Source organism: Pogona vitticeps, chromosome 3 (assembly GCF_051106095.1).
Source record: "Pogona vitticeps strain Pit_001003342236 chromosome 3, PviZW2.1, whole genome shotgun sequence".
In the NCBI taxonomy this organism is placed as follows: Eukaryota; Metazoa; Chordata; class Lepidosauria; order Squamata; family Agamidae; genus Pogona; species Pogona vitticeps.
The window spans coordinates 99,314,668-99,342,646 of record NC_135785.1 but is presented as its reverse complement, the minus strand read 5'-3'; the positions used below and the strand labels follow the sequence as shown (position 1 = coordinate 99,342,646).

The 27,979-nt window shown below is 39.5% G+C and overlaps 1 protein-coding gene across 1 annotated transcript in view; it reads right to left on the bottom strand.

Moving 5' to 3' along the window:
* Positions 1-59: 59 nt before the first annotated feature.
* The window catches only part of CCDC6 (coiled-coil domain containing 6), a 69,139-nt gene continuing 41,219 nt past the window's right edge, over positions 60-27,979 (bottom strand). Inside the window, exons 4-9 of the mRNA XM_020802244.3 lie at positions 13,783-13,886; positions 11,250-11,410; positions 7,122-7,278; positions 5,765-5,865; positions 4,674-4,798; positions 60-1,630 (exon numbers count right to left, since the gene is read on the bottom strand). Of these exons, the coding sequence (XP_020657903.3) occupies positions 1,433-1,630; positions 4,674-4,798; positions 5,765-5,865; positions 7,122-7,278; positions 11,250-11,410; positions 13,783-13,886 (846 nt within the window). The 3' untranslated portion in view covers positions 60-1,432. The remainder of the gene's footprint in view (positions 1,631-4,673; positions 4,799-5,764; positions 5,866-7,121; positions 7,279-11,249; positions 11,411-13,782; positions 13,887-27,979) is intronic.

Genomic DNA, 27,979 nt, shown 5'->3' with positions numbered 1-27,979 from the left:
GAATTGTTAAAAAACAATCTGCAGAAGTTGACACCCTTTTAAAAAAAGGAAAATGACACTTTGTTCCACTGCAAAGTGAAACCAAACAATTTATTTGTGCTAAATGAATGGAAAGAATGTATTTCAGAATACATTTCTTTATACATTGTACCGGCTTATGCTGCTAAATACGCATTTGCTATTGTCATCTAACTTTCTCTGTAATCTGTTCCTTTTCTACCAAGCAATACAACATTTTTGGCTGTTATATCATTATGTTGCTATAATGTGCACTTTCAATCATATTGTCTTCTGATTTTTCTTTGAATGTTTAAAATATTGGTTCAAACATTTGGGAGGGGGATGTCACACAATATATTTTAAACAAGGAGGGGGGGAATCAGCCATTTTGTTTTTAATACAAATTGCTTTTCTACAGCAGAAATCTGGAGAACACAATTGAATTGGCCACAAGGATCTTGTTGGCAGAACCACACTTACAGAAGATCATTGTGATGAAAACAACAGTACGGACAGTTTTACAGGTCAACATGAATAAGAAATAAAACAATCAACTCTTAAGGTCCATGGATCAATACATTCTATATACTTTGACAAGTCAGGCTTCCCACATTGTACTTCAGACTGTACCACACACTGGATAAAAGGTATGTATCTGTCATGTATATTTTACTGCTGTAAGTGAAACGTAAGGAATACATTTAAAAAACATGAGCCTGGGCATGAAGATGTCTGACTTTCACTTCTGCACTAAAAGCTGTATCTTTTTTGTTTATTGAAATGTAGTGCTGATTTACTGTATATGCTTGAAACACACCAGTAATATCTAGGAGTTCGTAATATACAGACCATACCTGTAATTTTATTTGCAAATTGTCATGAAAAAAAATATAAAAAGATGTCCCTTTTATTTTACAAACCTAAAAGCTGGGGCGCGGGGGTAGAGAGAGGAGGGGGATAAGATAAAGCTTTGGGACCTCAGCTAAACATAATGCTGTAATACCCAAAAAAATAGCAATGTTCCAGCCAGAGGACAGATGTACTAAATTCAAATAAAACACTGATGGAAATTTGTATTTGAAATTAGTGTTGTAGATCCAGATCGTCGGCTGCATTTTGCAACAACTTCAAATACCGCACACTTCTTACAAAGGAAGCACTTCCATGTCAACAGAAAAGAAGCCACAGAAACCACCATGTACGTAACGTATGTGATTATCTCCTATATGGATGTGCTTTCCATGTAGGAAATGTCCTAGCGTTGTAGGCGGCCCTTGGACAAACTGGTACAACACAATAAAAACAGTGAAGCCTCAGTAACTTCAGTGCAAATAAGTCAAATCCAAATATACCATTGTTAAGCCTTTGGCTTGAAGTAAACTGCTCTGTGTTATGAGTCCAACTCTGAATACAGATTTGCTGAGCACATGCACTAAGGCTGAGAGGAAGGATGCACTGAATGCTGGAAAGTGGCCGACTGGGAGGTCGCCGACTGGACCGGAGGCTGCACCGGTGGTGGGGGCGGGGGTGGTGGGGCAGCAGGCTGCAGCGGGGTCTGTGTGTTGGGAGAAGGAGGAGGAGTGGGCCGTTTGAATTTGTCAGGGCTGTTGCTTCTTCGCGGTGAAGGCCTCTGCAGAACAAAACAGGGAAGCCCAAGTTTAACTCAACATGCACAAAAGATGAAGACATTTTCTCCCTGCGACAACTGTTAACATTTTTTTTGTTTATTCATTACATTTTTATTCCAACATTCCTTTAATGGGCCCAGGGCTCTGTTCTTTCTTTCTACCTTTCACCTCACAACAACCTTGTGGGCTACGTTAGGCTGAAAAAGAACAACTGGCCCAAGGTCACACTGTGAGCTTCATGGCCAAGTACGGATTTGAACCCAGGTCTCCTGAGCCCTAATCCAACATTCCAACCACACAGTAGAATGCTAGGGAAATGATTTCAAACCATGGCATGGCAGCCCTGTTTTTAAAGTGTTAAACTACAGTTTCCTTGATTTGGGAAAAGGAAAGAAACAATCTGAAAGTGAAGGACAAGAAAATAGCTGAGCAAGTGCCACTACGTGCTAAGCCTGTTGCTGGGCAACTGGCAGCTGTATTAGGCCACTCACTATCATTGCTGTGATGGTGAGCACGTGAATCCTGAGAGCCAAAGCTATTCCTCCTCCATGAAAAACATCATCATCAGGCCACAGGTACAAGTATTTCTCTAAGCAGTTGGAGCAACATGCTAACATGTTCAAACTGTATACAAAATGGAAGCTGAGGATCACAGCAGATCTAAATCTTGTGCTCTTGCTTCCATCTATTTCTCCCTGCCATTTGGGGATTTAGCTTAGTCTGCATTAGAGGACTTCATGTTCTGTCCATGCATTATTTACAACAAATGTAGGTGATCACATCACATGTAGTGTGTGCTGTTTTTTAAAGTGTGCCCTGCAAACCACTGTACTCCGGACTGGTTCATGTGATTCAAACTAACATTTTTTTGCCACCTGGCTTCTATCTGTAGGCCCTACAGGTATCAAGTGCATAAGCTCTTCATATATCTGTTAGGTCACATGTACTAATGGTAAGCAGGTGGGGTGTTCCAATTCTGACTCTCCAGTGTACTCAGCATTCAAATGCCCACACAGGGCTTTATCAGAAATCACACTTTGCTTCAAAAAGGCACCTCAACAACAATGATACTCTGCTAGCCTTCAGAATTATTCAGAGGTAACATTCTAAAGGCCTAGAGCCTAAATTGCTCCTCTTTTCATATTGGAAGGAGTGGATAGCCTTCTAAATCCTCTAATATCATATCTTCCATAAATCTCAAGAGCTCCAACCCTAAGGAGCCGATGCGACCCAAGGGGCTGAGCTCCAATCTGTTCAAGCTAGGATTCAATCCAAAATGCATTAACAGGTGAGGCAATAGGAAGCAAATATGTGAGGTGTGGAAGAGGTACTTCTTGAGCAAAGGAAAGGTACCCAACTTCATTGCCAAATACATACTACACGCAAAATGAGACCAAAGCGAGTGTGCAGCATTAAACTGCCTTTCAAAAATCTACTTATCTGTAAGCAATTCAAGCCACAAACCCACTACAGCTTAACCTCCCATCAAGTGGCAGTGGGAGCATGCAGCAGTGCTCTGAAACCTACTCAGAGCTACAGACTTCTGCATACAAGCCAGTTTACTACAATGAGTACACAGGCACAGGAATATATCCTTTGAATCAAAAATCCTATGCACTTCCAATTTCCATTAGTTCTTCCTGCTTGATAGATTCTAACTGCACCCGACACCTTGAGAAACCACGGGAGGTCCAACAACAATTTTCTCTATTCCTGTCTTGTGTGGTTTAATCACATATCTTGCCTATTATGAGAAATTTCTAGAGATACATATAACCAGGTGAGGGGCAACATATTCCCCCACCCAGCTCCTCCATTCCATGGATCTTTATCCCCTATGCCTATCTCTGAGTAATCAGTAATACAGATTCAGCTGGAGGAGTTGTTAGTGACTTCTGTGGCATGTTAACTGCTAACACTTTTTATCTGACATAAGTCTTCGTGGACTGTACTCAAATACAAGGAAAACCTAGTCATTTGGGCTGCTGCAGGAAGGCTCAGTCAGTTCTTCCTTTAGGCACATCTACTGTTCACTCCTACACACCAACTCAGTCACAAACAAAAGAGAAATAAGCAGATGAGACAGATGATGAGAAGTCTTGTGCAAGTTCAGTTCTAAGTAGGGCACAACAGTTACCATATATATTAAATAGCATCTGTCACATGTTATTTACCCCACAGCTTGCATTCATGGAAGAATTACTCTCATTAATAGCTCAAAAGTCTTTCACCTACAATTTGTTTGGAATCCTATCAACTGGAACCATTGTTCTTGCTGGCTCCTCTTAAGAATGAGTTTCTGAGCAGGAAAGACCTGTATATGAGGGAATGTACTGCGCTCCAGATACTGCTGGGATGGCAACTCTTATTAGGCCTAATCAGCAGAGTCTATGAGAGTCTAAAGGATGATGGGAGTTGCACTCCAACAGCCTTCAAAGAATCACACATCCTTCAGAGCAGCACCTATCTGAGTCTGGTTTTTGTGAGAGAGTTTTCAACCACATCACTATTGTAGACCAGAAAGCCAAATCTCTTCAACGTATCTTTAATTCCCATTTGCACCACTGCCTTCATGCCATAGTCTGTGATCCCTAGTTTTACAATGTTCTTGTCAGGCCCTCTGGTGTTACATGCGCAAAGACACCTGGAAGCTGCATGCTCCATTTTTTTTTAAAATTCTCAAGGAAAGGCATTAGCAAGGTGCATACTCACAGAAACAGTTCTAAGAGAACACAGGAGCCGAGCCTGGGACACCAACAATGCCTAAGAGAGGCCATGGATAGAACTGCCCCACTCTCAGATCTGAGAAACATAATCTATCATGGCCACTCGATAGTAAACTGGTTGTAAGGGGAGGGGGAAATATTTTTAATCTTCTTTATCCTGCAATAACAATTTAATAATTCTTCTACTGTGAAAAGAGAACTGCAGAATGGATTTTAGTTTAGTTTGAAGAAACTCCAACGGGACAAATATAAATGCAAGCATAGACTGTTTTAGAAATGCTGTTTAGGAGTCTTGGATGTGCATTCATGAAATACTTACTGTAATACCATGGGATGGTCCCATATGCTGCACATGAAGGCCTGGGGAGTTATAATAAGACACGCCGGCTCTGGTGAGTGAAGTTGGGGGAGTAAAACCAACTGTGTGGCTTGCATACGAGAGACCTAGAACAATGAAAGGAAAACAGGGCAAGTTTACAAATATTAGTGAGCCCAAACACCCAGAATATCCAATGCATTTGGGGAAAAGAAAGCAGTATGCCTCATCTTTTGCATCAGGAAAATTGGACTTGCACCTTCATTTATATGACAACAAGGCTTATTGTAGATACTAAGAGAGGCGACATAAATTAGTTAATCTTTTTTCAGTCTTTGCTTTACATTCTTTCAAAAGTGTAGTCACTGCAAAAACCTTCAAAAATTGTATGGGTGGGTGAGTGGATGACAATATGGCCCTGTATCAGCTGGACATTTAGTACTGGGTTTGTCAGGAGGCTCCCCGAGGCAAACCCCTCCCATCACCAAATCTTCATGACGACTGACTGCTAGGAGTAATAATCGCCAAACAAGACAAAAATCAGTCACAAAATGGAAGAGAAAAGCAGAAGAGCAAAGTTCTTCCTAAACTAGGAAGGGAGTTGAAGATGATTAAAAATAAATAAATAAAATACAACACAATAATTAGTATGTACACCGATAAAGGTCTTTTCACCATTAAAAGACTTTCAATCCCATTTACTGGCTAGTTACATACAGATGCTAAATAAAGACACTTCCTAAATAGTGACAAAAATGCTTATGTGCATTTCAAGCCTTCATTTGTTATTTTCGTAGAAAGAAGAATTAATGTACAAATGAGGCATACAAATTTTGTTGTATATCTATTATTCATTAATCTTACATCCTAATTAGCAGCCAAAAATGGCGTTCCAGATTATTAATATTAAAACACATTTTAAAAATCTTAATACAGAACCCTAAAATACAGAAATAAATAAATTGAAAACACAGTATATTATTATGTATTAAATCTGTACTATTATCACTGTATTTATTATGACATTTATATTAAATACTACCATGATGCAGACTGAAAACCTGAAAGTGGGGAATAAATGCATATATATTTACCAGGTGATATAGGCCTGCTAGAACTTGGTGAAGGTGTATATGGAATAGGACTGGACACAGTGCGAGGTCTTAATCCTTGTGCAGACATCTCATTAAAATATCTAATTTAAGAGAGAAAAACAAATTAGTTTTATCTGCCCAAAGGTATTTCTTAAATTTTATTTTATTTTACTTTAAGGCTCTCCTCTGCCACCTGTCCTTTACCGTATTTTATATGTAACGTAAGAATCTAGAGGGGCACCAGCACATACTGGCTTTAGTATTTAGTTGATTAAACTAAATACTAAAGCCAGTACAAAACTACAAAAGTACTCAGAAATGCCCTCTGGCTCATCTGAAAACATAATAATTAATCAAATCATCTCATATATACTCATACTGTGATTTGTATCCATAAGCCCCATCTCAAAATGGCATTCCCACCTGCTGCCCCTCTTTCACAATTCCTCTACTGATGGTGCCTACTGAAGGGGGCCCTGGCACTGGAACACAGGCCCTATCCTCAGTCTGACACTTGACCTACCCAGCCTGGTGTTGTTAACTATGACTTGGCACTGGCTCTCCAGGATGTCACACACAAATTTTCTGGCTTGATTTGAACATAAGGAGATTAGATCTGCGACCTTCGGATGCAAAACATGCTTTCTGCCTTTGAGCCATAAACTTTCCCAACAATGTCTTTTACTTTAAAAAATCAGAAACTGCTATGCCTGTTTGTTTTTCTTCAAAGGGATTGTTCTACAGCAAATGTTCGATGATTTAATTAATTATTTTCTCCATTCAAATTCACATACCAACAAAGGTTTATTAAATTTATGAGAGCCATTCAGGTGAGAGGGTTACTGAAACTTCAAAAACACAGACTCAAAATTAAACTTGAATCCTCTGACCAGGAGGTACGTCTCACTGCACAGCAAGTTATTACTCAACAGTAACATTAAAGAGTGTGGCAGTCTTTGAAATCATGTTGTGCTTCAGTGTGAATGCCTTCATTGCTGCTTTTGCAAAAACAGACAGTAAGACAAGGAAAAGGTTATTCCTGCATGTAATAAGGACGCCATACAGTCAGGAAAGCCAGCAAATCTGATCTATGCCAAGGCCTCTGCCCCCAGTGTGCAAAAAAAATTATCTTGCGTCCTGGTATTCTTAGGTTATGTGTCTCCCCCTCCCTTGGCTCCACATTGGCAGCTGACATTCCACAAAAACAGTAAATGCAATCATATGGGACATGAAGTAAGGAGTATGAAGAGGGAAAAATGACTTGGGGCTGTTTTCTGCCTGGCAGACCTAGATTTCTACCTAAGATTGAGAAGGCTGGTTTTCAGACCAAAGCACCCAAATTTACAGCAACACAAACCTCTCATCGTCCATTTCCAAACTTGATTCACTTTCTGACAGCTGCCTGCACAATGCTTCTCTTCTTTCCATCTCTCTCTGCAGTTTTCTTTGGAGCCTTAAATTCTCTTCCCTCATGTGACGTTCTTCCTCTAAATACTGTGCCATCTTTTCTGAATCTAAAACAGTAAGATTTTAAATAAGATTTTTACTATTAAACTTTATTTTGTAGATACTGCTAATACAGATCAATAAAGTAGAAGTCAGAACTTTCCCATGTGACAAGAATAAAGATCACTAGACAAGTAGCTACTTAAACCTTGATCTGATTTAACTAACTGTGGTTAAAATCAACCAGAGCTCTCTAGGCTTGTTTTTAGGAGATGAAGAAAAAGCAAAATCTTTCTCTGTCCTCTTGAGCATGGGAAAGGGAAGGTAGGGTGCAGGATCTAGGCAAGCTCATCTGTACTAACAAGGAATCACACGGTCATCTGAGCGCTTCAAGTACTTTTTTGAGAGTGAGTCAACAGGTCTTTACATTCTGAAAGAATATTTTCTTCTAGTAGATTCTGCGGTAGGACATAGCTTCCAGGCCCTGATGACTACCTCTCCTCAGAACAGTTGAGGCAAACAGTTTATTAGCTCAGAGAAGAACAAACAAATCTAGCAACAAACACAACCAATGGGGAACTGAAATTATATCAAATGCCGGTCCATAAGACCAAACTAATCCATTCAGATATTAGAGGTGTCACTGGACTGTTCCACTGTTACCTTCTGGGGAATTCAAACGTCATACTACAAAAGCTATGATAATACTACAACAAAAATTCAACTGCAAGCCTTGATTCTGGAGAAAGACCCTCCACTCTCTAGACCAGTGGTTCCCTATCTTAGGTCCCCAGATGTTCTTGGACTAAAGCTCCCAGAAGCCTTTGTCACTAGCTGTGCTGGCTAGGCTTTCTTGAAGTTGTAGTTAGGAAGCACTGTTCTAGATAATAGTAACTGGCTATGATGACAGAAACAAACATATAGACCAAGAACTGATTGTACATCTTGTGGGCTCCTCGGAGACACTGCTTAGTCAGAGTGGACTAAGGTGTTAGGAGAGTCCTGGCAGGAAGATTTCCCTAAGCCATCAGTGCATTTGGCCCTCCTGGACTGTATCTACACCAAGACAATCAGAGTAGTGTGGCTAAGTGGTTAGCATGGGCCTCTTTGTCCTGGAGTAACTTTGACAGTCATTATCCCAACTACTTTGGAACTACAGTACCTTAGTTTCAAAACTTCCAGCAATGCTATATTCCATATCATATGACAGAATATCACATAATTAATTATCCCAATGCATTGGGTCATTCAGGGACAAGAACAGAGCATTCAAAAGAAGCAGCAGAGGAAAATGAAGTTCTATTATTCTGCTAATGAATCAGACAAGAATTTGCACATATCCTCACTTCTGAGAACAGCAAGAGCAAAAGCAATGCACTGAAGAGACTGGCAAGTTTATAGCGATTGATGTATCCTATCATCCTTATACGTCATATATTATTAATTTACCAAACTAGCATAAAAGGTCTGTGTAAAACAGGCTTTCTCTCTCTCTCTCTCTTTAAAACACAATTCTCTTCTGCAAACATTATATCACAGACAGCTAAATCAACTGCTCTGATTCAACTTTTTATTCAAACTGAAACGGAAGGAACTGCTTCAGAATAATAAGGGAGGAAACTGAAGGGTCACTGATCCTGCAGGCATTCAAGGGCAGTGAGAGCTTTTTCTCACTCCACCCAAAGATAATAAGGAACTAACTTGAACAATTGCTGCATTTACCATCTGGTCTGTACACACACTCTCTGCTTCCCTCATTTCTAATGCCTTTGCATGTGCCTTTCTCCCTTCCCTCTTGGCAAGTATACCTCTCTACTGCAAAAATGCATGCGGGCTGCATGGACAGGGGATATCGTGCACTGAGGTATTACGTACCAGTTTCCACTGCTATGGCAACCAATTAGCATCCAGTCTTGTTTGAGAAAGACATGATTTTCAAAGTAAGAAATTTGATCTGAACCAATTCTCTGCTCCATACATGTGCTAATTTAAACTTGCCTTGGTTTAAAATCAACCCATCTTGTTGCTGAAAGTTCAGCAGATATTCATCAGATGTCCAATAATATGCAGAATTTTCTCAGTTCATTTCCGTATGCAGTGAAAACGATCCATGAAAGGAAGCAGGTAGAAGGCATGTAAACTCAAGACTCACTTCTAATCTTCTAGCACAATCTTCCCCAAACTAGTACACCTTTGATGTATCTGATTATATGCCTCAGCATCCAGAACCGTTCGGTAGTACTTAACATATGGTGGTTGGGGATGACAGAGGCTGTGTTCCAACACTTCTGAAGGGCACTAGAGCTTAAGCAACATTGTAACAGTACACAGCTACCCAGGGGAGTGAAAGAGAACACAGGGAAAAAACTTATGTGAGTACAGTAATATTCTGTCAGACACCTGATAGAATTTGCAGAATTAAAATTCTAGTTAGAAATTTTACATAGTTTAAATTACCTGGAAATGTGAAAAGGCATGAAATTAAAATATTTTTATGCTGCTATATATCTATCAAAGGTGACAGAAGCATGCATGACAGGATTTCTGCAGAGATAAAATGCCAAAGTATATGTGCACACAGAATATAATTTCTTCAGTATTTCTCAGATAAGATAATGTTCTTTAAAATATTGGCCTAAAAAGACATTTAAGGATTCAGTGCTAGTTTATTTATTTATTTATTTATTTATTTATTTATTTATTTATTTATTTATTTATTTATTTATTAAATTTATACCCCGCCCCTCTAGACCATGTCGACTCGGGGCGGCTTACAACATAAAATAGATCTATATAAAATATATATATAGTCATAAAATACAATTGCTATATTAATTAAAACAATTAATTAAGAAAGGATACTAGGTTGGGATAAGAAAAAAGAAATGAAAAGAGTTAGCTGACTGGAGGGAAGGCCTGCCTAAATAGCCAAGTTTTTAACAGTCTTTTAAAAACACCCAGCGAGGGTGCCAGCCGAATTTCTGTTGGAAGGGTGTTCCACAGCCGAGGGGCCACCGCCAAGAAGGCCCGGTTTCTAGTTTTTTCTTTCCGAGCCTCTCTTGGCGTCAGGCCCCTCAGCCGTCCCTGCTGGCTACAACGGGTGGTTCGGGTAGATCTGGGTGGGAGGAGACAGTCTGCCAAATATTGAGGTCCCAAACCGTTTAGGGTTATCAGAATGTCACATGTAATTATTGCTTGAAATTTGTATCTGCCATAGTAAAATAACTCTACAGTATTTAAATTAATTCTAATTCAAAAATAATACCAAAGCAGAACCAAAAGAAGGTGTCATGATCCCCCCGTGGCCCCTGCTTGTTTCACCAAACCAAGAGCTCACGCTACATGCCCCTAAGTTGCTCCCAGTTGACTACATCAACATTACCTATTATTAATGATAGATGTCCAGACCATATGTCATTTAAAAGAACCAAATAGAAATTGTTTCTTGCTACAGCTGTTGATAGAATAAGCAATGTTGTTAACTGTATTCGCGAAGGCTTTCACGACCGGGATCTAATGGTTGTTGTGGGTTTTTCAGGCTCTTAGGCCGTGTTCTGAAGGTTGTTCTTCCTAATGTTTCGCCAGTCTCTGTGGCCGGTATATTCAGAGGACAGGAGTAGCCGGCCACAGAAACTGGCGAAACATTAGGAAGAACAACCTTCAGAACATGGCCTAAGAGCCCGAAAAACCCACAACAACCAATGTTGTCAACTCTTAAACAAACATTCTCCTTTATCCCTCTCAACCACCACTCTCTCGCCCAAATTCCCAAAACTCTCTCTATCTCTCTAACTCCCAATCATCCTGCTGAGTCTCTTCTACCTCTTGAGTCCGGCCCCTCCAGCATTCCCACTGGTCTATGCAGATATCCTGTGAATATTCATGACCTGGGTGGATGCCACAGAAGGTACTGCTGATTAGGATTAAATTGTATTTTCAAACATGCCCTCTACATAAAACTTCCCATATTTAAGGTTAATTAAAAAACTTGCCCGACATAATGTGTAAGAGCACCCAGCCAAGGGAAGTTCTGACTTACGCTGTAATTGTGCAGCTCTGAGTTGCTTCTTTAATCTTTCTACTTCATTCTTTAGAAATCTGATATGCCGCATCATATTCTCTGGTGAGTCTATCTCCATTGATATGTCCCGTGGTGATGGAGGAGCAGACACAGGCTGGTCTAGTTTCTCCTGCAAAATTCTGAAAAAAAAAATGGAATATACAGCAAGTTGTCTTCCAAAACAAATTGAAATTCTGCTTTGATTCTTGGTAATATCATACCACACGGGAAAAAGCCAGTATCATCCAAAATTGTCATTAAACTTTCTGGGAATTTCTGCTAACTAAACATGCTGACTCAGCCCAGATGGGAAGACAACTCATGTCAATTAACAATTTGCTGTTAAGTGCATCACCCAAACTACAACTTACACCTATCTAATATTCTCTCATTTGCATACAAGAATTGGAAGCAAAATATTTTGGCTCATAGTTTTGCAACAAATCAAGAGTATGCCATTTAGTCTGAAATTGTGGACTATACAAATGATTGTTTTATGTCTAAGTCATTACATCAACCAATGCACATGCAAGTGGGGAGAACACAAGTCTTACGGACCAACTCATGGACCATCATCATGAAACCATGGTTCATCACTGACTCTCTGCAGGGTCTCTTTTCTAGTTTACACTGAGTCTTCACATTGCTCGTAGCCTACTAAGATGCACTTGAACTCCTAACAAATTGCACAGCATTGCACTACAAGTTTGAAAAACATTTGAAAAAGTAAGATGCCAGGCTTTTCTGCTATAACTCAACCATCTTCTTTCTCGATTTCTTCTTATTTTGTATTTTGTTCTTGTTGCATATATTAGATGGGGAAGGGTTGTTTTGTTGTATGTCCCAAATACTACCCGGATAATTTATGCACTCAACAAATACATTATAACCACTGCCACCAAATATATTATAACTAATAGCAACATTATGTAGTCATGAGACTTAAATCCATTTAAAAAGAACAAACTTCTCAATAATAAAAAATCTACAATAAACAATTTGACACAATCAGTGGGGCTGGAAATGAATATATGAATTAGATAAATGTCACATTCTGCCCAGATGCTGTACACTTGTGACCATGCAAGGCAGCTATGCAGAGGGGAAGAGCCACCTGGTTAACTTGTGGCAGAGAAGTGCACTTCAAACTGCAGACCACTTGATCAGACAGTAACATTATTTCTGGGTATAAGCACTCACTGAGCTGGTAACCTATATGATTTAAGTCAAGGTTGTGGACGAGGACCAGAAATAGGATGAAACAAGAAAGAAAGTAGTAAATTCAATGGCATTCAACAAGATATTAGAGAAAATCAGCTTACCAATTAGTTAAGATGCACTACTGAACTTAAGTTACCACTTGGCAAATGATCATCTATCTCTTCACCCTGCCTGTTCCCATGCTCTCAGACAAGTTTCATTTCTAAAACATTTCTGTGTTTCAGAAATGTCTTTTTAAAGTGCCTTTTTATACATTACACAGTTGAATAATTCATTTTTGTATTGAGAAAAAATGTCTGGTAAAGTAGTTTGCTATCATTTAACTATATACCAATACCACAAACTTTTTTGTGCTAAAACACTTTGAACAAAATGGAACAAAACCCATAATATCATATATCGCATAACCAAACCCTAACAGGAGAACTTTGACTTTCATGTGTTTTGGGAGATCAACAAAAGTCTTCATGCAACTAGAAAAATCACATATACCCTGAACCTTTCTTTAACTCGATTAACAACTGGCACATGACAAAAATGTATTTTCTTCATAAACCTCAAAGGTTTGCTGCTCCTGTAAAATCCAATGAATGCTGTAAAATGTCAGTTCCTATCAAAAGCCAGCCTGGCCAATGAATGTTGCATAAATACTATTCTCCAGCTTTGAAAGCCAGTTTCATAACATTAAAGCAAAGCTTTTCACAGGACACCAGGAAAGACTTCTGGTGCACTACACTGACCCTACATACTATCCAACTGCTCAGCAATCCTATCTCTTCAGCAAGACACATTAAACTTGCATCACTGAAAGAAAATAGGACTGTAAAAAGCAACTCCATTAAAATGGACCCAAGGTCTTGTCTGGTGTAACATCTTGTTTTCTGCAAAGACCAACCAGTTGCCCCTTGGAACTCTGCAAGCAGGATGCATAGGCAAAATATCATTCTACTCCCATTCTTTAGCAACTAGTACTGAGAGATGCACTGTTTGAGATAGTGGAAACAATACACTGCCATCCCGTACAGACATACCCTCCAGAAGCAAAGAAGATGCCTTCCTGAATGAAATATTTTATTGTTATTTAGATAGCTAAAGAGTCACCTAGAGTGGTCGAAATGACTAGATAGGTGGGGTATAAATACAATTAATAATAATAATAATAATAATAATAATAATAATAATAATAATAATAATAATAATAATAATAATAATAATAGCTAAGAGAAAGTTTTTGTGAGATATGCAAATTTAACCACAAACAATGCAACCAACCCCCCCCCCCAAGACAAACCGTTTTTCTGCTTCAAGTTTATCCATTCTCTTCCAGAGACGATTCACTAGTGCTTCTTGTTCTTGTTCTAGTGTATTTTCAAGATCAATCTTCTCACGTCTTAGCTAGGAAACAAAAATTAGTTTTTTTTAAAAAAGGCGGCAACTATTGTTTCATAAGCTTTAGCAGGATCACCGCTGCAGTATGTTCATTGTGCAAACAATTTCAAAATTATCAATTAAGGCAGTGATTCCTGACCTTGGGTAATCCAGATGTTCTTAGACTGCAACAACCACAAGCCTTCACCACTAACTGCACTCAAAACATCTGCATTACCCAAGTTTGGAAACCACTGAACTAAGGGACTACATTAAAACAAGCCGATGATAAAGAAAAAAAAATTAGATGGTCTTTACTCACAAGGCATTTGTATCTAAAACAAACAAACCCTGTCCACATCCATCTGCAAACGGTTCAAAAAGTAATTATCTTACCAGTTCCATGGCTCAGAACATGGAGACAAGGCTATAGGCTGCAGCCAGTGATGATCCTTGCAACATCCATTACAGAGGTTATCCACAGGATGAGATGCTTACAGCCTATGACTAGAGGTGATTATACTAATGCTGGGAGAGGTTTGTAGTATTGAACTAGAACTTCCATCAGCTCTTGCCTGCGCAGCCAGAGGTGAGGGCTGATCACCTCTGGCTGAATGTAAGTTTCTTGGGACCATCATAACAAATGACCTGACTTGGAATGCAAACACCACTGCGTTAATCAGGAAGGCGCAACAACGGTTGTATTTCCTAAGGACTCTTAGAAAGCAACAATTGACTGAGAGTTTGTTAATCACCTTCTATCGGAGTTCGATTGAGAGCATATTATCCTACTGTCTCTGTGTATGGTTTACGAGCTGCACGGTGGCAGAGAAAAAGGCAATTCAAGGGGTGATCAAGACGGCCCAAAACATCATTGGCTGTTCACTCCCCTCTTTGGAAGAATTGTATAAGAACAGATGTAAGAGGAAGATATCTAATATACTGAAAGACTCCTCTCATCCGGGACATCAGCTCTTTGAACTATTGCCATCGAGAAGGAGATTCAGGGTACTGAAAGCAAGGACAAGCAGATTCAAGAACAGCTTTTACCCAAGTGCAGTATTGAGTTTAAATGCGGGGTCATAAGTTTTTGGTGGAATTTTAATTGCTGGGAGAAACGGGGTATCTATATTTGTATGGTGAGTGTTGTGTATATTTTTAACTTTTTTTGTAGTGGTGTTGTCCAGTTTTACCTTGGGGAAGAGCACCTCATTTCGTTGCACCCACTTGTGAGTGCAATGACAAATTTCTTATCTTATCTTATGTTATCTTATCAGAGCTGCAGTGCAGAACACATGCTCCCCATTTCTGCATTAAGGCTTTTGCCAAAATAATTCTGGGGTTCCTATCTCCTCATGACTAACCGCTTTTGTCATGTTCATCATGGAAGTGTAAATCATGCAGAATGTCATCATGCTCAGCAGGAAGGGGTTTGTTATGTTTATTGCAGGCAAACGTAGCACGTTAAGATTATGAGAAATGTGTATCAAGCATGCATTCTTGAAGAGAATTTTTAAAATAGTTTCAGTGCTCCTTTGTATCAAACCATCTCATTATAAGCTGAAGAGCAATCACTTCACTTACTAATAACTGAGATATGTTTGCTTATCACAGCAGGCATCCCTTCTTACTCTGATAGCCAAGACGAGAGCCTGCCCTTCTACTGGGGTTGTAGAATCACTAGGGATCTCACATGTCCCACACTTTGCTTTGAAAAGATCAGTGAGACATTAGAGACTAAACCCAGCTTCCATTGTGACTGGAACCAACAGGGCTGAAAATGATCGCTGTGGGTACACAGAGGAGGAGGAGCCCTGTGCGGAGGGGGGCAGAATCATGCACACACCTTGGAGGAAACCATGATGAAGCCCTGAAGCCCTAAAGAGACTAATGGCAAAATATCTGAAAGACTGTCCCTTCTGGTATGATTCTGTCCAGAATTAAAGATTTTCAAGGAAAGCCTCATTATGTGCCATCACATAAGAGGCCCTCATCCAAAGGATTGTCATAAACTGGAGGTGACTTGATGGCATGTAAAACAAACCAAATTTTCTCATCATGTTGAAAGCGTACTATCAGCCAAATTGCCTTCAAACCACTTCTGACATGATGTGTAAGAAACAAATTAGTGTTTTTTTTTAAAAAGGCTAGTAATGAAGACATCCAGTAATATCAGCAGCATGTCGTAAGTACATTTTTATTAGTGCTAAAGCAATATTTAGAAAACCAAAGATTAACATTTTCCAGCACGAGGGTAATTTAGAGTTCACAAAGTAACTTTGAAGTTCAACTTAGCAATTGGCAAGGACATGTAGGAAAATTTTGAGCTGGTTGATTTGCTTGCATTCTGAAGTATGGATATAATGAGTCTTCACTCATTTTTCTGCTTCATTAAAAAGGTGTGTCTTGATACACTGAGAAACCTAGTGGGAGAAATGGGCCTCTGCTTTGAGGTGTTTTTGCTCCTGAACAGACCAGCTTTTGTTTTTGACCAACCCTTCTTTACAGATGCTGTTCCTAGGCATCTCTTTTAGAAATAGACAAGTCTTGTTTCTAGAAATCTTGTGTTTTGGGCAATGTTTTGTGTACAAGTTTTCTACACACACACACACAAATGCAAACTATGAGATACCCTCCCCCCTTTTTGTTGCACAAAGACTTTTTTTTTTTAAAGTCAAAATGTGAAAAAGGTGGGGGGGGGAAAGCCCTCACCCAGCAGGGAGGAAACTTTTGAAGTTTTTCTATGCCATAAGAAAGAATGTGAGGATTTACATCCCTGCAATGAAGTAATATACAGTTGGAAACAATGTACCGTATTTTTCGCTCCATAAGACGCACCTTTCCATAAGACGCACCAATTTTTTAGGAGAAGAAAACAGGAAAATATAATCTGTTTTCTTAGCTCCATAAGACGCATAGACTTTCCACAACCCTGTTTTGTGAGAAAAAAGTGAGTCTTATGGTGCAAAAAATACAGTAAATAAGGGTTTAAGGGTAACAATGTGAAAGTAAAACAAATATTCCTTACGTATTTATATTGGATTTTCCTAAAAATTTTCTGTTAGATTTTAAAAGTCAAGTGTATTAACATGTACACAAAAAGCAGGAACCAAAATTCTTTCTTAACAAATGGAAGGAGGTCGGCTTCTATCTTCAGTGGCTCAGCAGACCATTGAAGTGACAATGCTTCCTAAGGCAGATAGTAGTAAACACATTGTTGCTCTCACTCATAACTGTCTTGGTCAGGGATTTCCAAAGTGTGTCCCCAGCGCCCTAGTACACCAAGAACCCTCAGTAGGAGTGCTGCAGAATCCTCCTCGCAACTCTCCCTTCTTTTTCTCCCTGCCCATGACCTTTTCTCATTTAGTGCCCAACAATTTACTATATGAGATTTCGGCTCCTACTTTCATTCCTAATCTCAGCTGATGATTTGGGGCTGGTTCGGACTCACAGGACTTGTGCAGGTGCTCTGGATCCCCCGCCCTGCCTCCTCACACAGGCGGTGGGTCAGGGAAGCCTGTGGTTCTGCTTCTGATTGGGCTCCTGTAGAAGGAGGTGAGGCAGGGCAGGGCATCCAGAGCACCAATGCAACCAGTCCAAAATCATCAGCTGAAATAAGAATGAAGGCAGGAATGCAGGAAACTAAACCTCAAAATATAGTAGATTGCTGGCCACTAAACAGGGAAGGGGAAAAGGGAGGGTGGCAGTACATATTTCTCCTATTCATCCCCTTTTCTGAGGATTTGGCACCACATTGGTGCACAGCCTGGGTCTCACTGATCCCTTTGCCTTGGCACCCACAGGACATCGAAGGTGTTGCCAGCTAAGCAGCTGCAAGGAGAGCTGCCCCAAGAGTGCGCACAGTGTGTGTGTGGGGGCGTGTGTGCGAGAGATCCCATCCCTCCCAGCCAGTGCAAAAGTTTGTGAGGTGCAGGGGAGGGGAGGGAGGAGAGGATCCCTGATCCCCTTCTCCCCCCCACCCGTAACCCGTATCACATACTTGTCCTCCCACACTCTGCCCTCTTGGAGGGTGCCCCAGTCAGAGCCAGTTGGAGAAGGCAAGCATGAGGGCTCCCATAGGCCCAGGAGGCTGGCTGCTTGAGGCCTGGGTTCCTACAGAGGAAGCACCCTCATCTCCCCACCAGCCGGGGGGGGAATCCCAGCCAACCCCCCCCGATGCCTGACCCTGCCTTTGCCCTGCCTCAGTTTCCCTCTACAGCCACCCGCATTCCTCCCCCCACCTCCCTTCCCTTCCCATCTTCCCGTCTTCTCCCTCCTTCAGATGTCTTTCTCTTTCCTTCCTTCCTCAGTTCCCTTAAATCAACAGTTCCCAAAAGTTTTTATTTTATTTTTTGCTTCTCCCCTCCCCTCTTCCCACTTCCCCCAAACTATTGTTTTGGGGGACCATGGCCTGTGGTCAGTAAGTCAAGGGAGCTGGGAGTCAAAGAAGTTTGGGAACCACTGGTCTCTGTTATCACACAATGTTCAGAGGATTGCAAGATTCTGCTCATTATGTCCAGAAGAGATGCCTATTGCTTTACACCTAGAGTACCTGTTTCCTGCCTTGGAATTGCAGATGCTCTTAAACTCCATGTCCCAGAAGTCGTGACTGCTGGTTGTGCTGGCTAGGGCATTTGAGAGTTACGAACAAGAATGTTTGGGGCCCCTCAGCTTGAGAACATTTGATTTTATAGTAAGCATGTCGTCTGGCCAAAATCAAATGGTAAGTTGCAACTACTGTAGAGGACACTCACTGAATCAATGGAAGTTACAGAAGAGTAGACTTACCAAATATCCACTGCTTCTGTGGTCCTACTCTAGCCACAACTAACTACTGGATTTCAGCCATTGCCTAAAGCTTCCCTGTCATTGTTGTTTTTAATACAGTTTATTTTAATCTAGAAATGGCACAAACCACAGTTCTATAGAGAGGTAGTATTTAAATCTCCAGTGCCAGGCATGCCTTCCATTTATTTTAATTTAACCAAAAGAATGCATGAAGACACTCAAGTGAATGAGTATGACATTGTTTCTCAAGTGGCAACATGCATACAGTGCACATCTAAGCATTTCATATTTTAATCCTTTTTAAAGTAAGTTCTTTTGAGCTCATCTTATTTTAGCCCATTTCACTCTAAAAAGAGTTACCATATTATGAACACTTCTGCTTTATTTTGCAATTGGAAGCTGCACTGGAATGATAACTGAATGGAGATCAGGGTGGTACATTTGATTCAACAAAGTTCCACTGTAATGCTAACTTTAGCCTGAGCTAATCCATGCACAGTGGTATCATTTTTTCCACTACTGTACAAATAAATAATGGATATATAAACAATATTTTACACCAGACAGCTACTGATTGTTCTAAGGTAAATGTTCCCCATGACAATTTGTCCAGTTGTGTCATCCCCGTTTTCAAGCTGTAGAGCCAGCGTTTGTCGGTAGACAGTTTCCGTGGTCACATGGCCAGCACAATTTGACACAGAACGCCGTTACTTTCCCACCGTGGTGGCACCTATTTATCTACTCGCATTTTTACATGCTTTTGAATTATAAATTCAAAGATTCCAGCCACAGCATAGGTGTTAAATAGGTATCAAATTGGAATGTAAAATCTACACAGACTGTGTTATCATTAATTGCTGCCACTGCCAATGATCTCTGTCTTTCTTGCATGCATACATTTAGGTTTTACACAGATTTGTCACAGACTCTGCATCTTGCAATTTCCTGGATATCCAGTTGCCCTGTTTGCAATGGTTTTGTTTACAGATACATGTGTATGCATGTGACCCTGCCAACAGGGAACCACATTTTCTTTATCTGATGAAGTAAGTCCAGTCCATGAAATTCAATGCCCCGGGAAGTCACTCAATGAGATGTCACGAGCCGGTAGCTCTGGCTGTAACAGACTAACATGATTAATTCTCTGGAAGCAGCTGCTCAAGGGCTTTGCTACATCTCAGCACTCACAATTTTCAAAGAAAAGAACTGCTCAGGAGATGCCTATGTTCAAAACATACAATTTTACTGCATCAGCAAAAGATGCAAATACCCAATAAAATCACAGGAGAGGAAAGCTATGCTCCTGCAGATATTTTTGGCTTGAAACTGCCACCTGCCTTGGTTGGTAGAGCCAATAGATTACAAGAGCTGCACTCCAAAAAACATCTGGAGGGCCAATTCTGTTTAAGAGAATTAGGCCCACTACCACAAGTGAAGCAGCAAGGGAGAGAGAGAGAAGGACGAATCCTCTTTCTTTGATCAATGTTGAGGTCTACCACTACATCCAAAATGTTTTTATTATGCATGTTTAGAGCTGGAAGAGGATAGAGGAGAATGCTCCTGGTTCAAATTTAAACATCAGATAACTGTTTACTTTGAGAAACAACCAGCTATTTCCTGAAAATATCACCTATCAGCTGGTAAAGGGACTGGAACCCTCGTTCCATACAGGTCTCCCAGAACACAGCCCTGGCTATTCAAAAGTCACATTTTGCAAGTGCGCATAACTGTTCTAGTAGCTAAGTCAGACTGAAGTCCAACTGTTCACTGCTTTCTTCCATGCTCCAGAGTCTGGCTTGAACCAGCTATAAAGGATTAGCGACAAACTGTCACATTAGATGCATTGTTGGCCCTTTTAAAAAGAAGCCACTGAGGCAGCAATCTGGACAGGTGCCATGATGGCAGATATTGTGATACACACAGGAAATCCTGCCCCCACAGCTACTATTTGTGGTGGGAAAGTAGTTCTTATTGGTGCTGATATGAACTTCCCCTTCATGCAAACAGCAACTGGGAGGAAGGAACTTTCACTAGGAGAAACAAAAGATTTAATCATCACACACAAAGATCTCACTCCAGATTGTCTCTAATACAGAAAATTAACTTTTCTGAAAGAAGACGCACATACAAACCATATATTTGATATATTGAGAAATCTGATCTATAAAAGATGGGGAAAACAGACCATTGTCCACAGAGGAAAGCAAGACAGACTTTGGTCCTTAGATACTTTGGACTGCAAGTCCCAGAACCCATCATGCTTGGAGGATCTGAAGAGAGTCATGGGCTGAGGGACACAGACGGCCAAAAGTTCCCTACCCTGACACAGATGGATGCTGTTACATTTTTAGTTCTACTTCTCCAAGCTTGGTGAGGTTCATGTTTCTTTGCTTTTTGTTTTGCTGCTGGGCATACAGTAGATAGAACCTGATGACTTCACAGGCAGGATGAGTACAGGTATGACATGGTTTTCCTCTTACTCCTGTTGCAACCTAGTCAACATGCAACAGAATGGCCACACAAGGCACCTGGATTCCTCTTAGAAATATAATGGTAAAATTAGAAGCCTACAGGTATAACTAAATAGGCATTGTGAAGTTTTCTGTGAGTTTTCCCCACATCCAAGGCAAATAGCTTTAGCTACTTTAGCTCAGCTATTGCTGTCAGTTTTATGACAGAGATGCAGACAGCAGAAAATATTTTATGATGATAGTTCTTCTAATTTCTTTTTAGTAATATCACGCCATAGGAGATCAGCAAACCTAGAGTTCCAAATTTCAACAGAAACAAAAATACAAAAAGACAGAGTCTCTTTCATACATGCAACCTGAACTGCAACTTGAATGAAATAGGATATGCCTTACTGATAGAAGACTGGAAAGACAGTACAGTAGCCATTTACACACCAACAGCTTGTGAGTTGTGTGATGAAAACAGCAGAAACGGGGTTATCCTATTTCCTGTAATCCTGTCATCCTCTCTAATATTATCTATGGCCTTGGGATATGTTCTGAGAAGAAGCTTGTGCCTGGCTTCTTATGACATGTGAATGGTTTACACCTGTGAAGGACCTATGAGTGCTCATGCAACAGAAACCAATTAATTGGCTTCATCTGACTGGTGGGAAGCTTTCAGCTGGCTCATGAGGGGATTATGGGATATAGGGTCAGATGGAAGTATGAATTAGGACAGTAGCAGCTAGCTTATATCAATATCTTTATGATTGCTTAATACGTAACCATAACCATGGTGACTTTAGTCATGCTTTGGAACTCAGTTACATTTTAAGTATAGCTCAGAATTAGATAGCTTTATTGTTTTCTGTGGGAACCAGTCCTAATTGCCTGAAACTGCTTTTATTTTTCTCTAACATAGAACTGCTTTACGTTATATTGATTTTGCTTGAGTCGTTAAGCCTTTTACTGAACACTTAAGTTTTACTAAAAATTTTTTCAATAAATTATAAAACTGTACAACTGTATTGCAATTTTATAATTTATTGAAGAAATTTTAGTAAAACAAGTGTTCAGTAAAAGGCTTAACGACTCAAGCAAAATTCTGTGTCTTACGACGTGCAAATTCTGTGTCTTACGGCATGGAGGTTTTTGAGCATTTTTGTAGGCTTTCAAGTTTTTACCTTGCAGAGTTGGTTTGCAACCAGGAGCAACAACCTGTTTGTTTTGTTCTGCCTGAAGCACCAAAGAAGAAATGGCTCGGAGTGTATTGGAAGAAAGGGCTCACAGAAAGCTTTCCCAATCATTGACCCACCTGGCAAGCACCCACATCAGGTAGCACAAGGGTAGCATGACTGGATCGTCTCTGTGGTGACCTGGAGTCTGTGACAAGCAGCTGACTTCTAGCTCAGTGGAAGCTGTTGAGCCCCATTCTAAACTACAGTGGAGCCTCTACTTACGGAATTAATCTGTATTGGAATGGTGGCTGCAGGTCGAAAAGTCTGTAGGTCGAGTCTCCATTGACCTACAATGCATTGAAAACCGATTAATCCTGTAACCAGCCGTTTTTGTTCCATTTTTGTTCCATTTTGGTTTTTTTCTGGTCTGTAGGTCGATTCTCAGGCTGCAAGTGGAACCTAAATTTTGCGGCCAGAGAAGTCTGTAACTCGAAAAGTCTGAAAGTCGAGCCGTCTGTAAGTCGAGGGTCCACTGTATCTGATGGTGAACCAGCAGATTGCATTGTGAAGCTGTACAAGTTATTTAACAATATTGAATGTCTATACTTTACAGGTGTGACAGAAATGAAACTTTGCTCACCTGTTCTTTACATATGACTTGCCACATTTATAAACCACTCTAACATTGGTTAGCCGTACACAGTATATGTGTAATTCATGAGCAATTATTAGAAATGAGATTTTCATGTTAATACAAATGAAAATCACACAAAAGAGTCTCTCCTCCCCATTTTCATGTTCTTTGATTCTAAGAGAGGAACACACTTATCACTTCCCCCTTATTTTCCTTTTTTGTTTACCTTTTCTTTCACCCCTTGTTTGCCAAACCGCGTCTGTTTTTTTTTCACCAATAATGTTGTGAGGGCTTGTTCAGCAGCCAATCAGAGCATCAGGAAGAGTGAGAATTTTGAAGCTGCAGAAGACCTGGTTTTGTTAGTTCCATTTTTGCTTGGTTCCCCCTTTGTTTCATTAATTCTTTCTGGACGTGCAAGCTCCTGGCACTCTCTATATTATGCTGCCATTCTGCCTGAGTTTGTACTCTTGGATCATTTCCTCTTCTGCTCAATTTTGTGGGGATTCCACCCACACACACCTGGCAATTTCTTTAGTGATTATTTTAACTGCTGCTTGGCTTGTGAGACCCAGAGAAAAGAAGACAAAAAGGCAAATCTCCCTATATTCAAATCATTTTCATTTGGAAGGGGAGATTTTGGCCTTTATTTGACTGACTGATTGCTTTGCTTGGTTTCTCTGTGTGGTGTTGTTTCGCTATTTTTCCCTGTATAGTGAGGGGGGGCTTTCCCCATTTATTTATTTTTTTTAATTATTTGGTGGATTCACTGTGTATGTTTAGCTTGTGAACTGTGTATATTTTGGTGGGGTTTGGGGGTTATATTGTTTAGTGGTGCTCAGATGTACTGTTGCCTACTTTTGTAGTAAACTGATCGTCTCTTGCCTTGCTTTTTTGGGCTAGTTTTAATGATTTCTTCAGGGATTTTGGATGACTGCTAAAGAATACAAATTAGAAAGAAGAGAATTAAATTACCCCCAAAAGTTAGTCCCTTCATTTAAAATAAAAGAAATTTTTGCATTAAAGAGAAGAAAATAAAAGAGGTATCCCCCTCGCCAATGAAGAAACACAAAACTAAACAGAAGCTTGTGTTTTTATTATACACATCACTAGGGATCATTCCTGAATGCAGATCATTAAAATAAACCCTATTTTTTTGTTCCCAGTCAAGAATGACAGTGAGGCGTCTTTCTTTCTTTTTTAACTACAGAAATGAGTTTATGCACTTGTTGCTAGGATTTTACTTAGGTCAAGATGCTTAACATGTTATATTTTAAATTTAACCCAGAATACACCTTAATGAAAACAGCCTTTAGCCTCTTTAATATGCTTTATACCAAAGCCTGCATTTCTATAATTTACAGAAATACTCTGTAACACCATTTAATTTTACCATACTTTTAATATGTTTTCCACGTGCCACTGGCTCAAAAATAACCTGCATCAAATACAAAATTAAAGTTAATTTTAAAATCTAGTGAAATCACAATTTAAAAATCAAATTATAAAAGCCAGATAAAAGAACAAGCATAAAGAATACCAATAATGCCATTATATTAGGATACCTAACAGGTTTTCTTCTAGATCCTAAAACTCAGGGTAGATAGGAAGACTGTAATCTACCCTAAATTCTAGTGAAACCATTTCAAGATAAGCTGCTACCATGTAAACTAGTCAGCAGCTGCCACCTAGGGGCCATTTCTTTTACTTCAACAAAGGTTGCTGCCCCATAACCTAGCTTTTCTTTTGCTGGGCGCCTTTCATCTTCTCATCTATTATTACGTGAGGGGATACAAGGTACATATTTTAACACCAACATTTTTGCTAGTCAGCAAAAGCATCCTCTGTACAAGATCAAATCCTATGATACATGATGTTACAGTTAGATCAACAGCCCAATTTATTTTTTCAGCTTACAGAATCTGTCCTTCACAAACCTGGTTAAAAAGATCCTTCCCAAGTCAATAAATGCTAAATATGATTTTTAAAATTCCGAACATAAACACATTGTCTTGGGCAGACTATTTCCTAATTACCTTGGAGTTATGTACTTTAACTCTACCTCAACATTTTCCTGCCTTTTTTCAAAGAGGTAAAGCCATGGATTGCAGCAGTAAAGGAAAAAAGAAAGCTGTTTTTAGGGATTACAATCCTCTTCCTTAGACAAGGGGTATATATGGACACTGTATACTGTGATCCTACCCCCACAATCAAGGTTAATGTACATATATACGAGGGGCTGAATACTGTCCGCCATGAGTGTGAAAAAATGTATTGCCATCCGTGAAAATAGATCTGTAAGTCTTAAAGGTAGCATAAGACTCTTCTTTTTTCACCTGTGATTTCACACACACTGGGTTATTCCATATGAAGCAGATGGGCCATAGGACACCCATGTGGTCTCCAGGTGAAGACATTGCTGCGATGGACACTTTCATCTATTAAGATGCACACTTCTAAAAGCCAGTGTATGCATTACTGTATCACTGAGAAACTATGGAGAAGCCCTCCTCTGCTACTATGGCATTGCTCCCTTGATTCCAATTCTTGAAGCTGCAATAGGTAACTTGTGATCCACTCCCAGCTTTTGTTTGCCCCCATGCAGACATGTAAAGTGTTGGGACCCCTCATGAGTTTTCCTGGCTCAGCTTGCCCCACCCTTCAGGCAGCATCACGCTGCTGCCCCTTTGTAAACGTAGCAAATACTTTTGGGGACTGCTTTCACAAATCCCCAAAGAGGAGTCTGATAGCAAACTAAGAAAATTATTTTATGTCTAGAGTCTATCAGAGGAGGAAGAAAGACACAAAAGTGGCAAGCACAAATCTAGAATGCAGTACACAAAATGTGTAGCTCATATTTTGAAAAAGAAGCATCTCCCTTATTAAAAAGTTACCTGCAATATTAACATTTAGAATATAATTCTATGAATTAATATAGAAATACTTTTGGCCTGGTTATCTATTCTACATTTATAAAGAATTAGCTAACAAAGTTCTAGACTGTAGTATTTCAGACCATAGGTGGGGAGGGAATACTTTATTTACACGTCTCCTCATGCACAAAGCACCATGAATGTAAAAATTGACAGAGGCCTCTGCCCGACCTCCTCCCTATATATTGTCGCCATGCATAGGCAGACTTTTACTTTGAGGACAATGAAAAATACAAAACTCCCCATCTCTTTGTGTAGCCTAGTACAGTTAGCTAGAACTCAACCATTCCATTCTGCATTACAGTGTTTGTTGTTGCTATGTGCTGTGTCAGTCAAATCCAGGGTGAATTTGATTTAAATCACAATTTTAAAAGGAAGCCACAGTTTTGAGTTTTCATGATTTAAATCATGGTTGAAATCATGATTTAATTTTTTAAAAAAAACTATTTTATATGACGATTTAAATTCAAAATTGATTTTTTAAAACAATATTGTTTTTTAAAAAGCATTGATTTTTATCCACCCTGGTGAAGTCATCTCTGACCTATGGCTACCCTAAATCCAAGTTATGTAGTATTTCGTAAATGTTTGATTATACTTATAGATACTGCCATAACTAAAATAAGCATAGGAAGTATATTAGAAAAGCTGATATTATACAGTAGATCCTCGACTTACAGACTTTTCAAGTTACAGACTTCTCTGGCCACAAAATTTAGATCCGACTTGCAGCCAGAGAATCGACCTACAGACCAGAAAAAACCCAAAATGGAACAAAAACAGAACAAAAACGGCCGATTAGGGATTAATCGGTTTTAAATGCATTGTAAGTCAATGGAGACTTGACCTACAGACTTTTTGACCTGCAGCCACCATTCCAATACGGTTTAATTCTGTAAGTAGAGGGTCCACTGTATTCTGTGCTTTTAAGTTGGTTAATCAAATAACATAAGCTGCAATAATATAAATAAGCAATTGAAAACAAAAAAAGGAGAAAGCATTTTGAACATTATGATTATAACTCTGTACAGTACAGTTTTATCTTATTATTTCTGTTTTTGCTTCTTGTAATTGCAGGATGCAATTAAAATGACATCAAAAAAAATTTAAGTATCAAAATTCCTCCTATCTATTTTCCTTTCTGTATTCCCTATTCTTTTTGAGAAAATAAAGAAAAACATTTTAAAAAGAACAGAAAAATCTCCAAAATGTTGTCTTCAGCTCCTGTAAACTCAAACCTTTGGCTTCCTTTAATAGTTAGCTTTTCCTTCTGCCTTCAAACCTTCCCAGCATAATTGTCTTTTCCAGAGAATCTTGCCTTTTCCAGATGTGCCTCAAGTATGACATTCTCTGTTTCAACATTTTTGCCTCTGCAAAGCTCTCCTCCAGTACCATATTTCAGATAGCATTTTTTCTTGCCGGGCTTCTTTACCATCCACCTTTCACGCTTATACACAGTAATCAGGAATACAAGAGTGTGGATGATCTTGGTCTCTTGTCTCCACTGACATGTCCTTACACTCGCTTATCTTTTCTAATTACTCCATTACTGCCCTTCTGAATCTCAGACTACTGATTTCCTGGCTGAAGCCTCAATTTGGACTGATGACTGAACCAAGGTATACAAAATCTTTCATCATTTCAATTACTTCACTGTTAACATTAAAGCTCTTCTGTAGTCATGATTTCAGTCTTCTTAATGCTTTGGCACTTGCTTCTTTCGTTGCAAATAGAAGTCACTAGCTTAAATTACTGATGTATCCTCCCTCCAATATTCATGCCACCTTTTATCTGAATCTAATATTGCTTTCTGTATGACAGATACTGCATAAAGACTTAACAGATACAGTACATGAAATACAAAGCACCTTTGTCTGACAGTTTTGCCAATAGGAAATCATTGTCTCTCCATATTTTGCCCTAATGATAGCTTCTAGTCTGGAATACAGGTTACAAACAGGACAATCAAGTCCTAAAGCATATACATTCCTTTTAGAACAATCGATATTCTCATGATTCACATAGCCAAAGGCTTTGCTATAGTATATAAAGAATCGATTCGTCTTTTTCTGAAATTGTTTGGTATGCTCTAGTAGTCAGCAGGTATTTGCACTATGATCTTGGGTGCTTCTTCCTT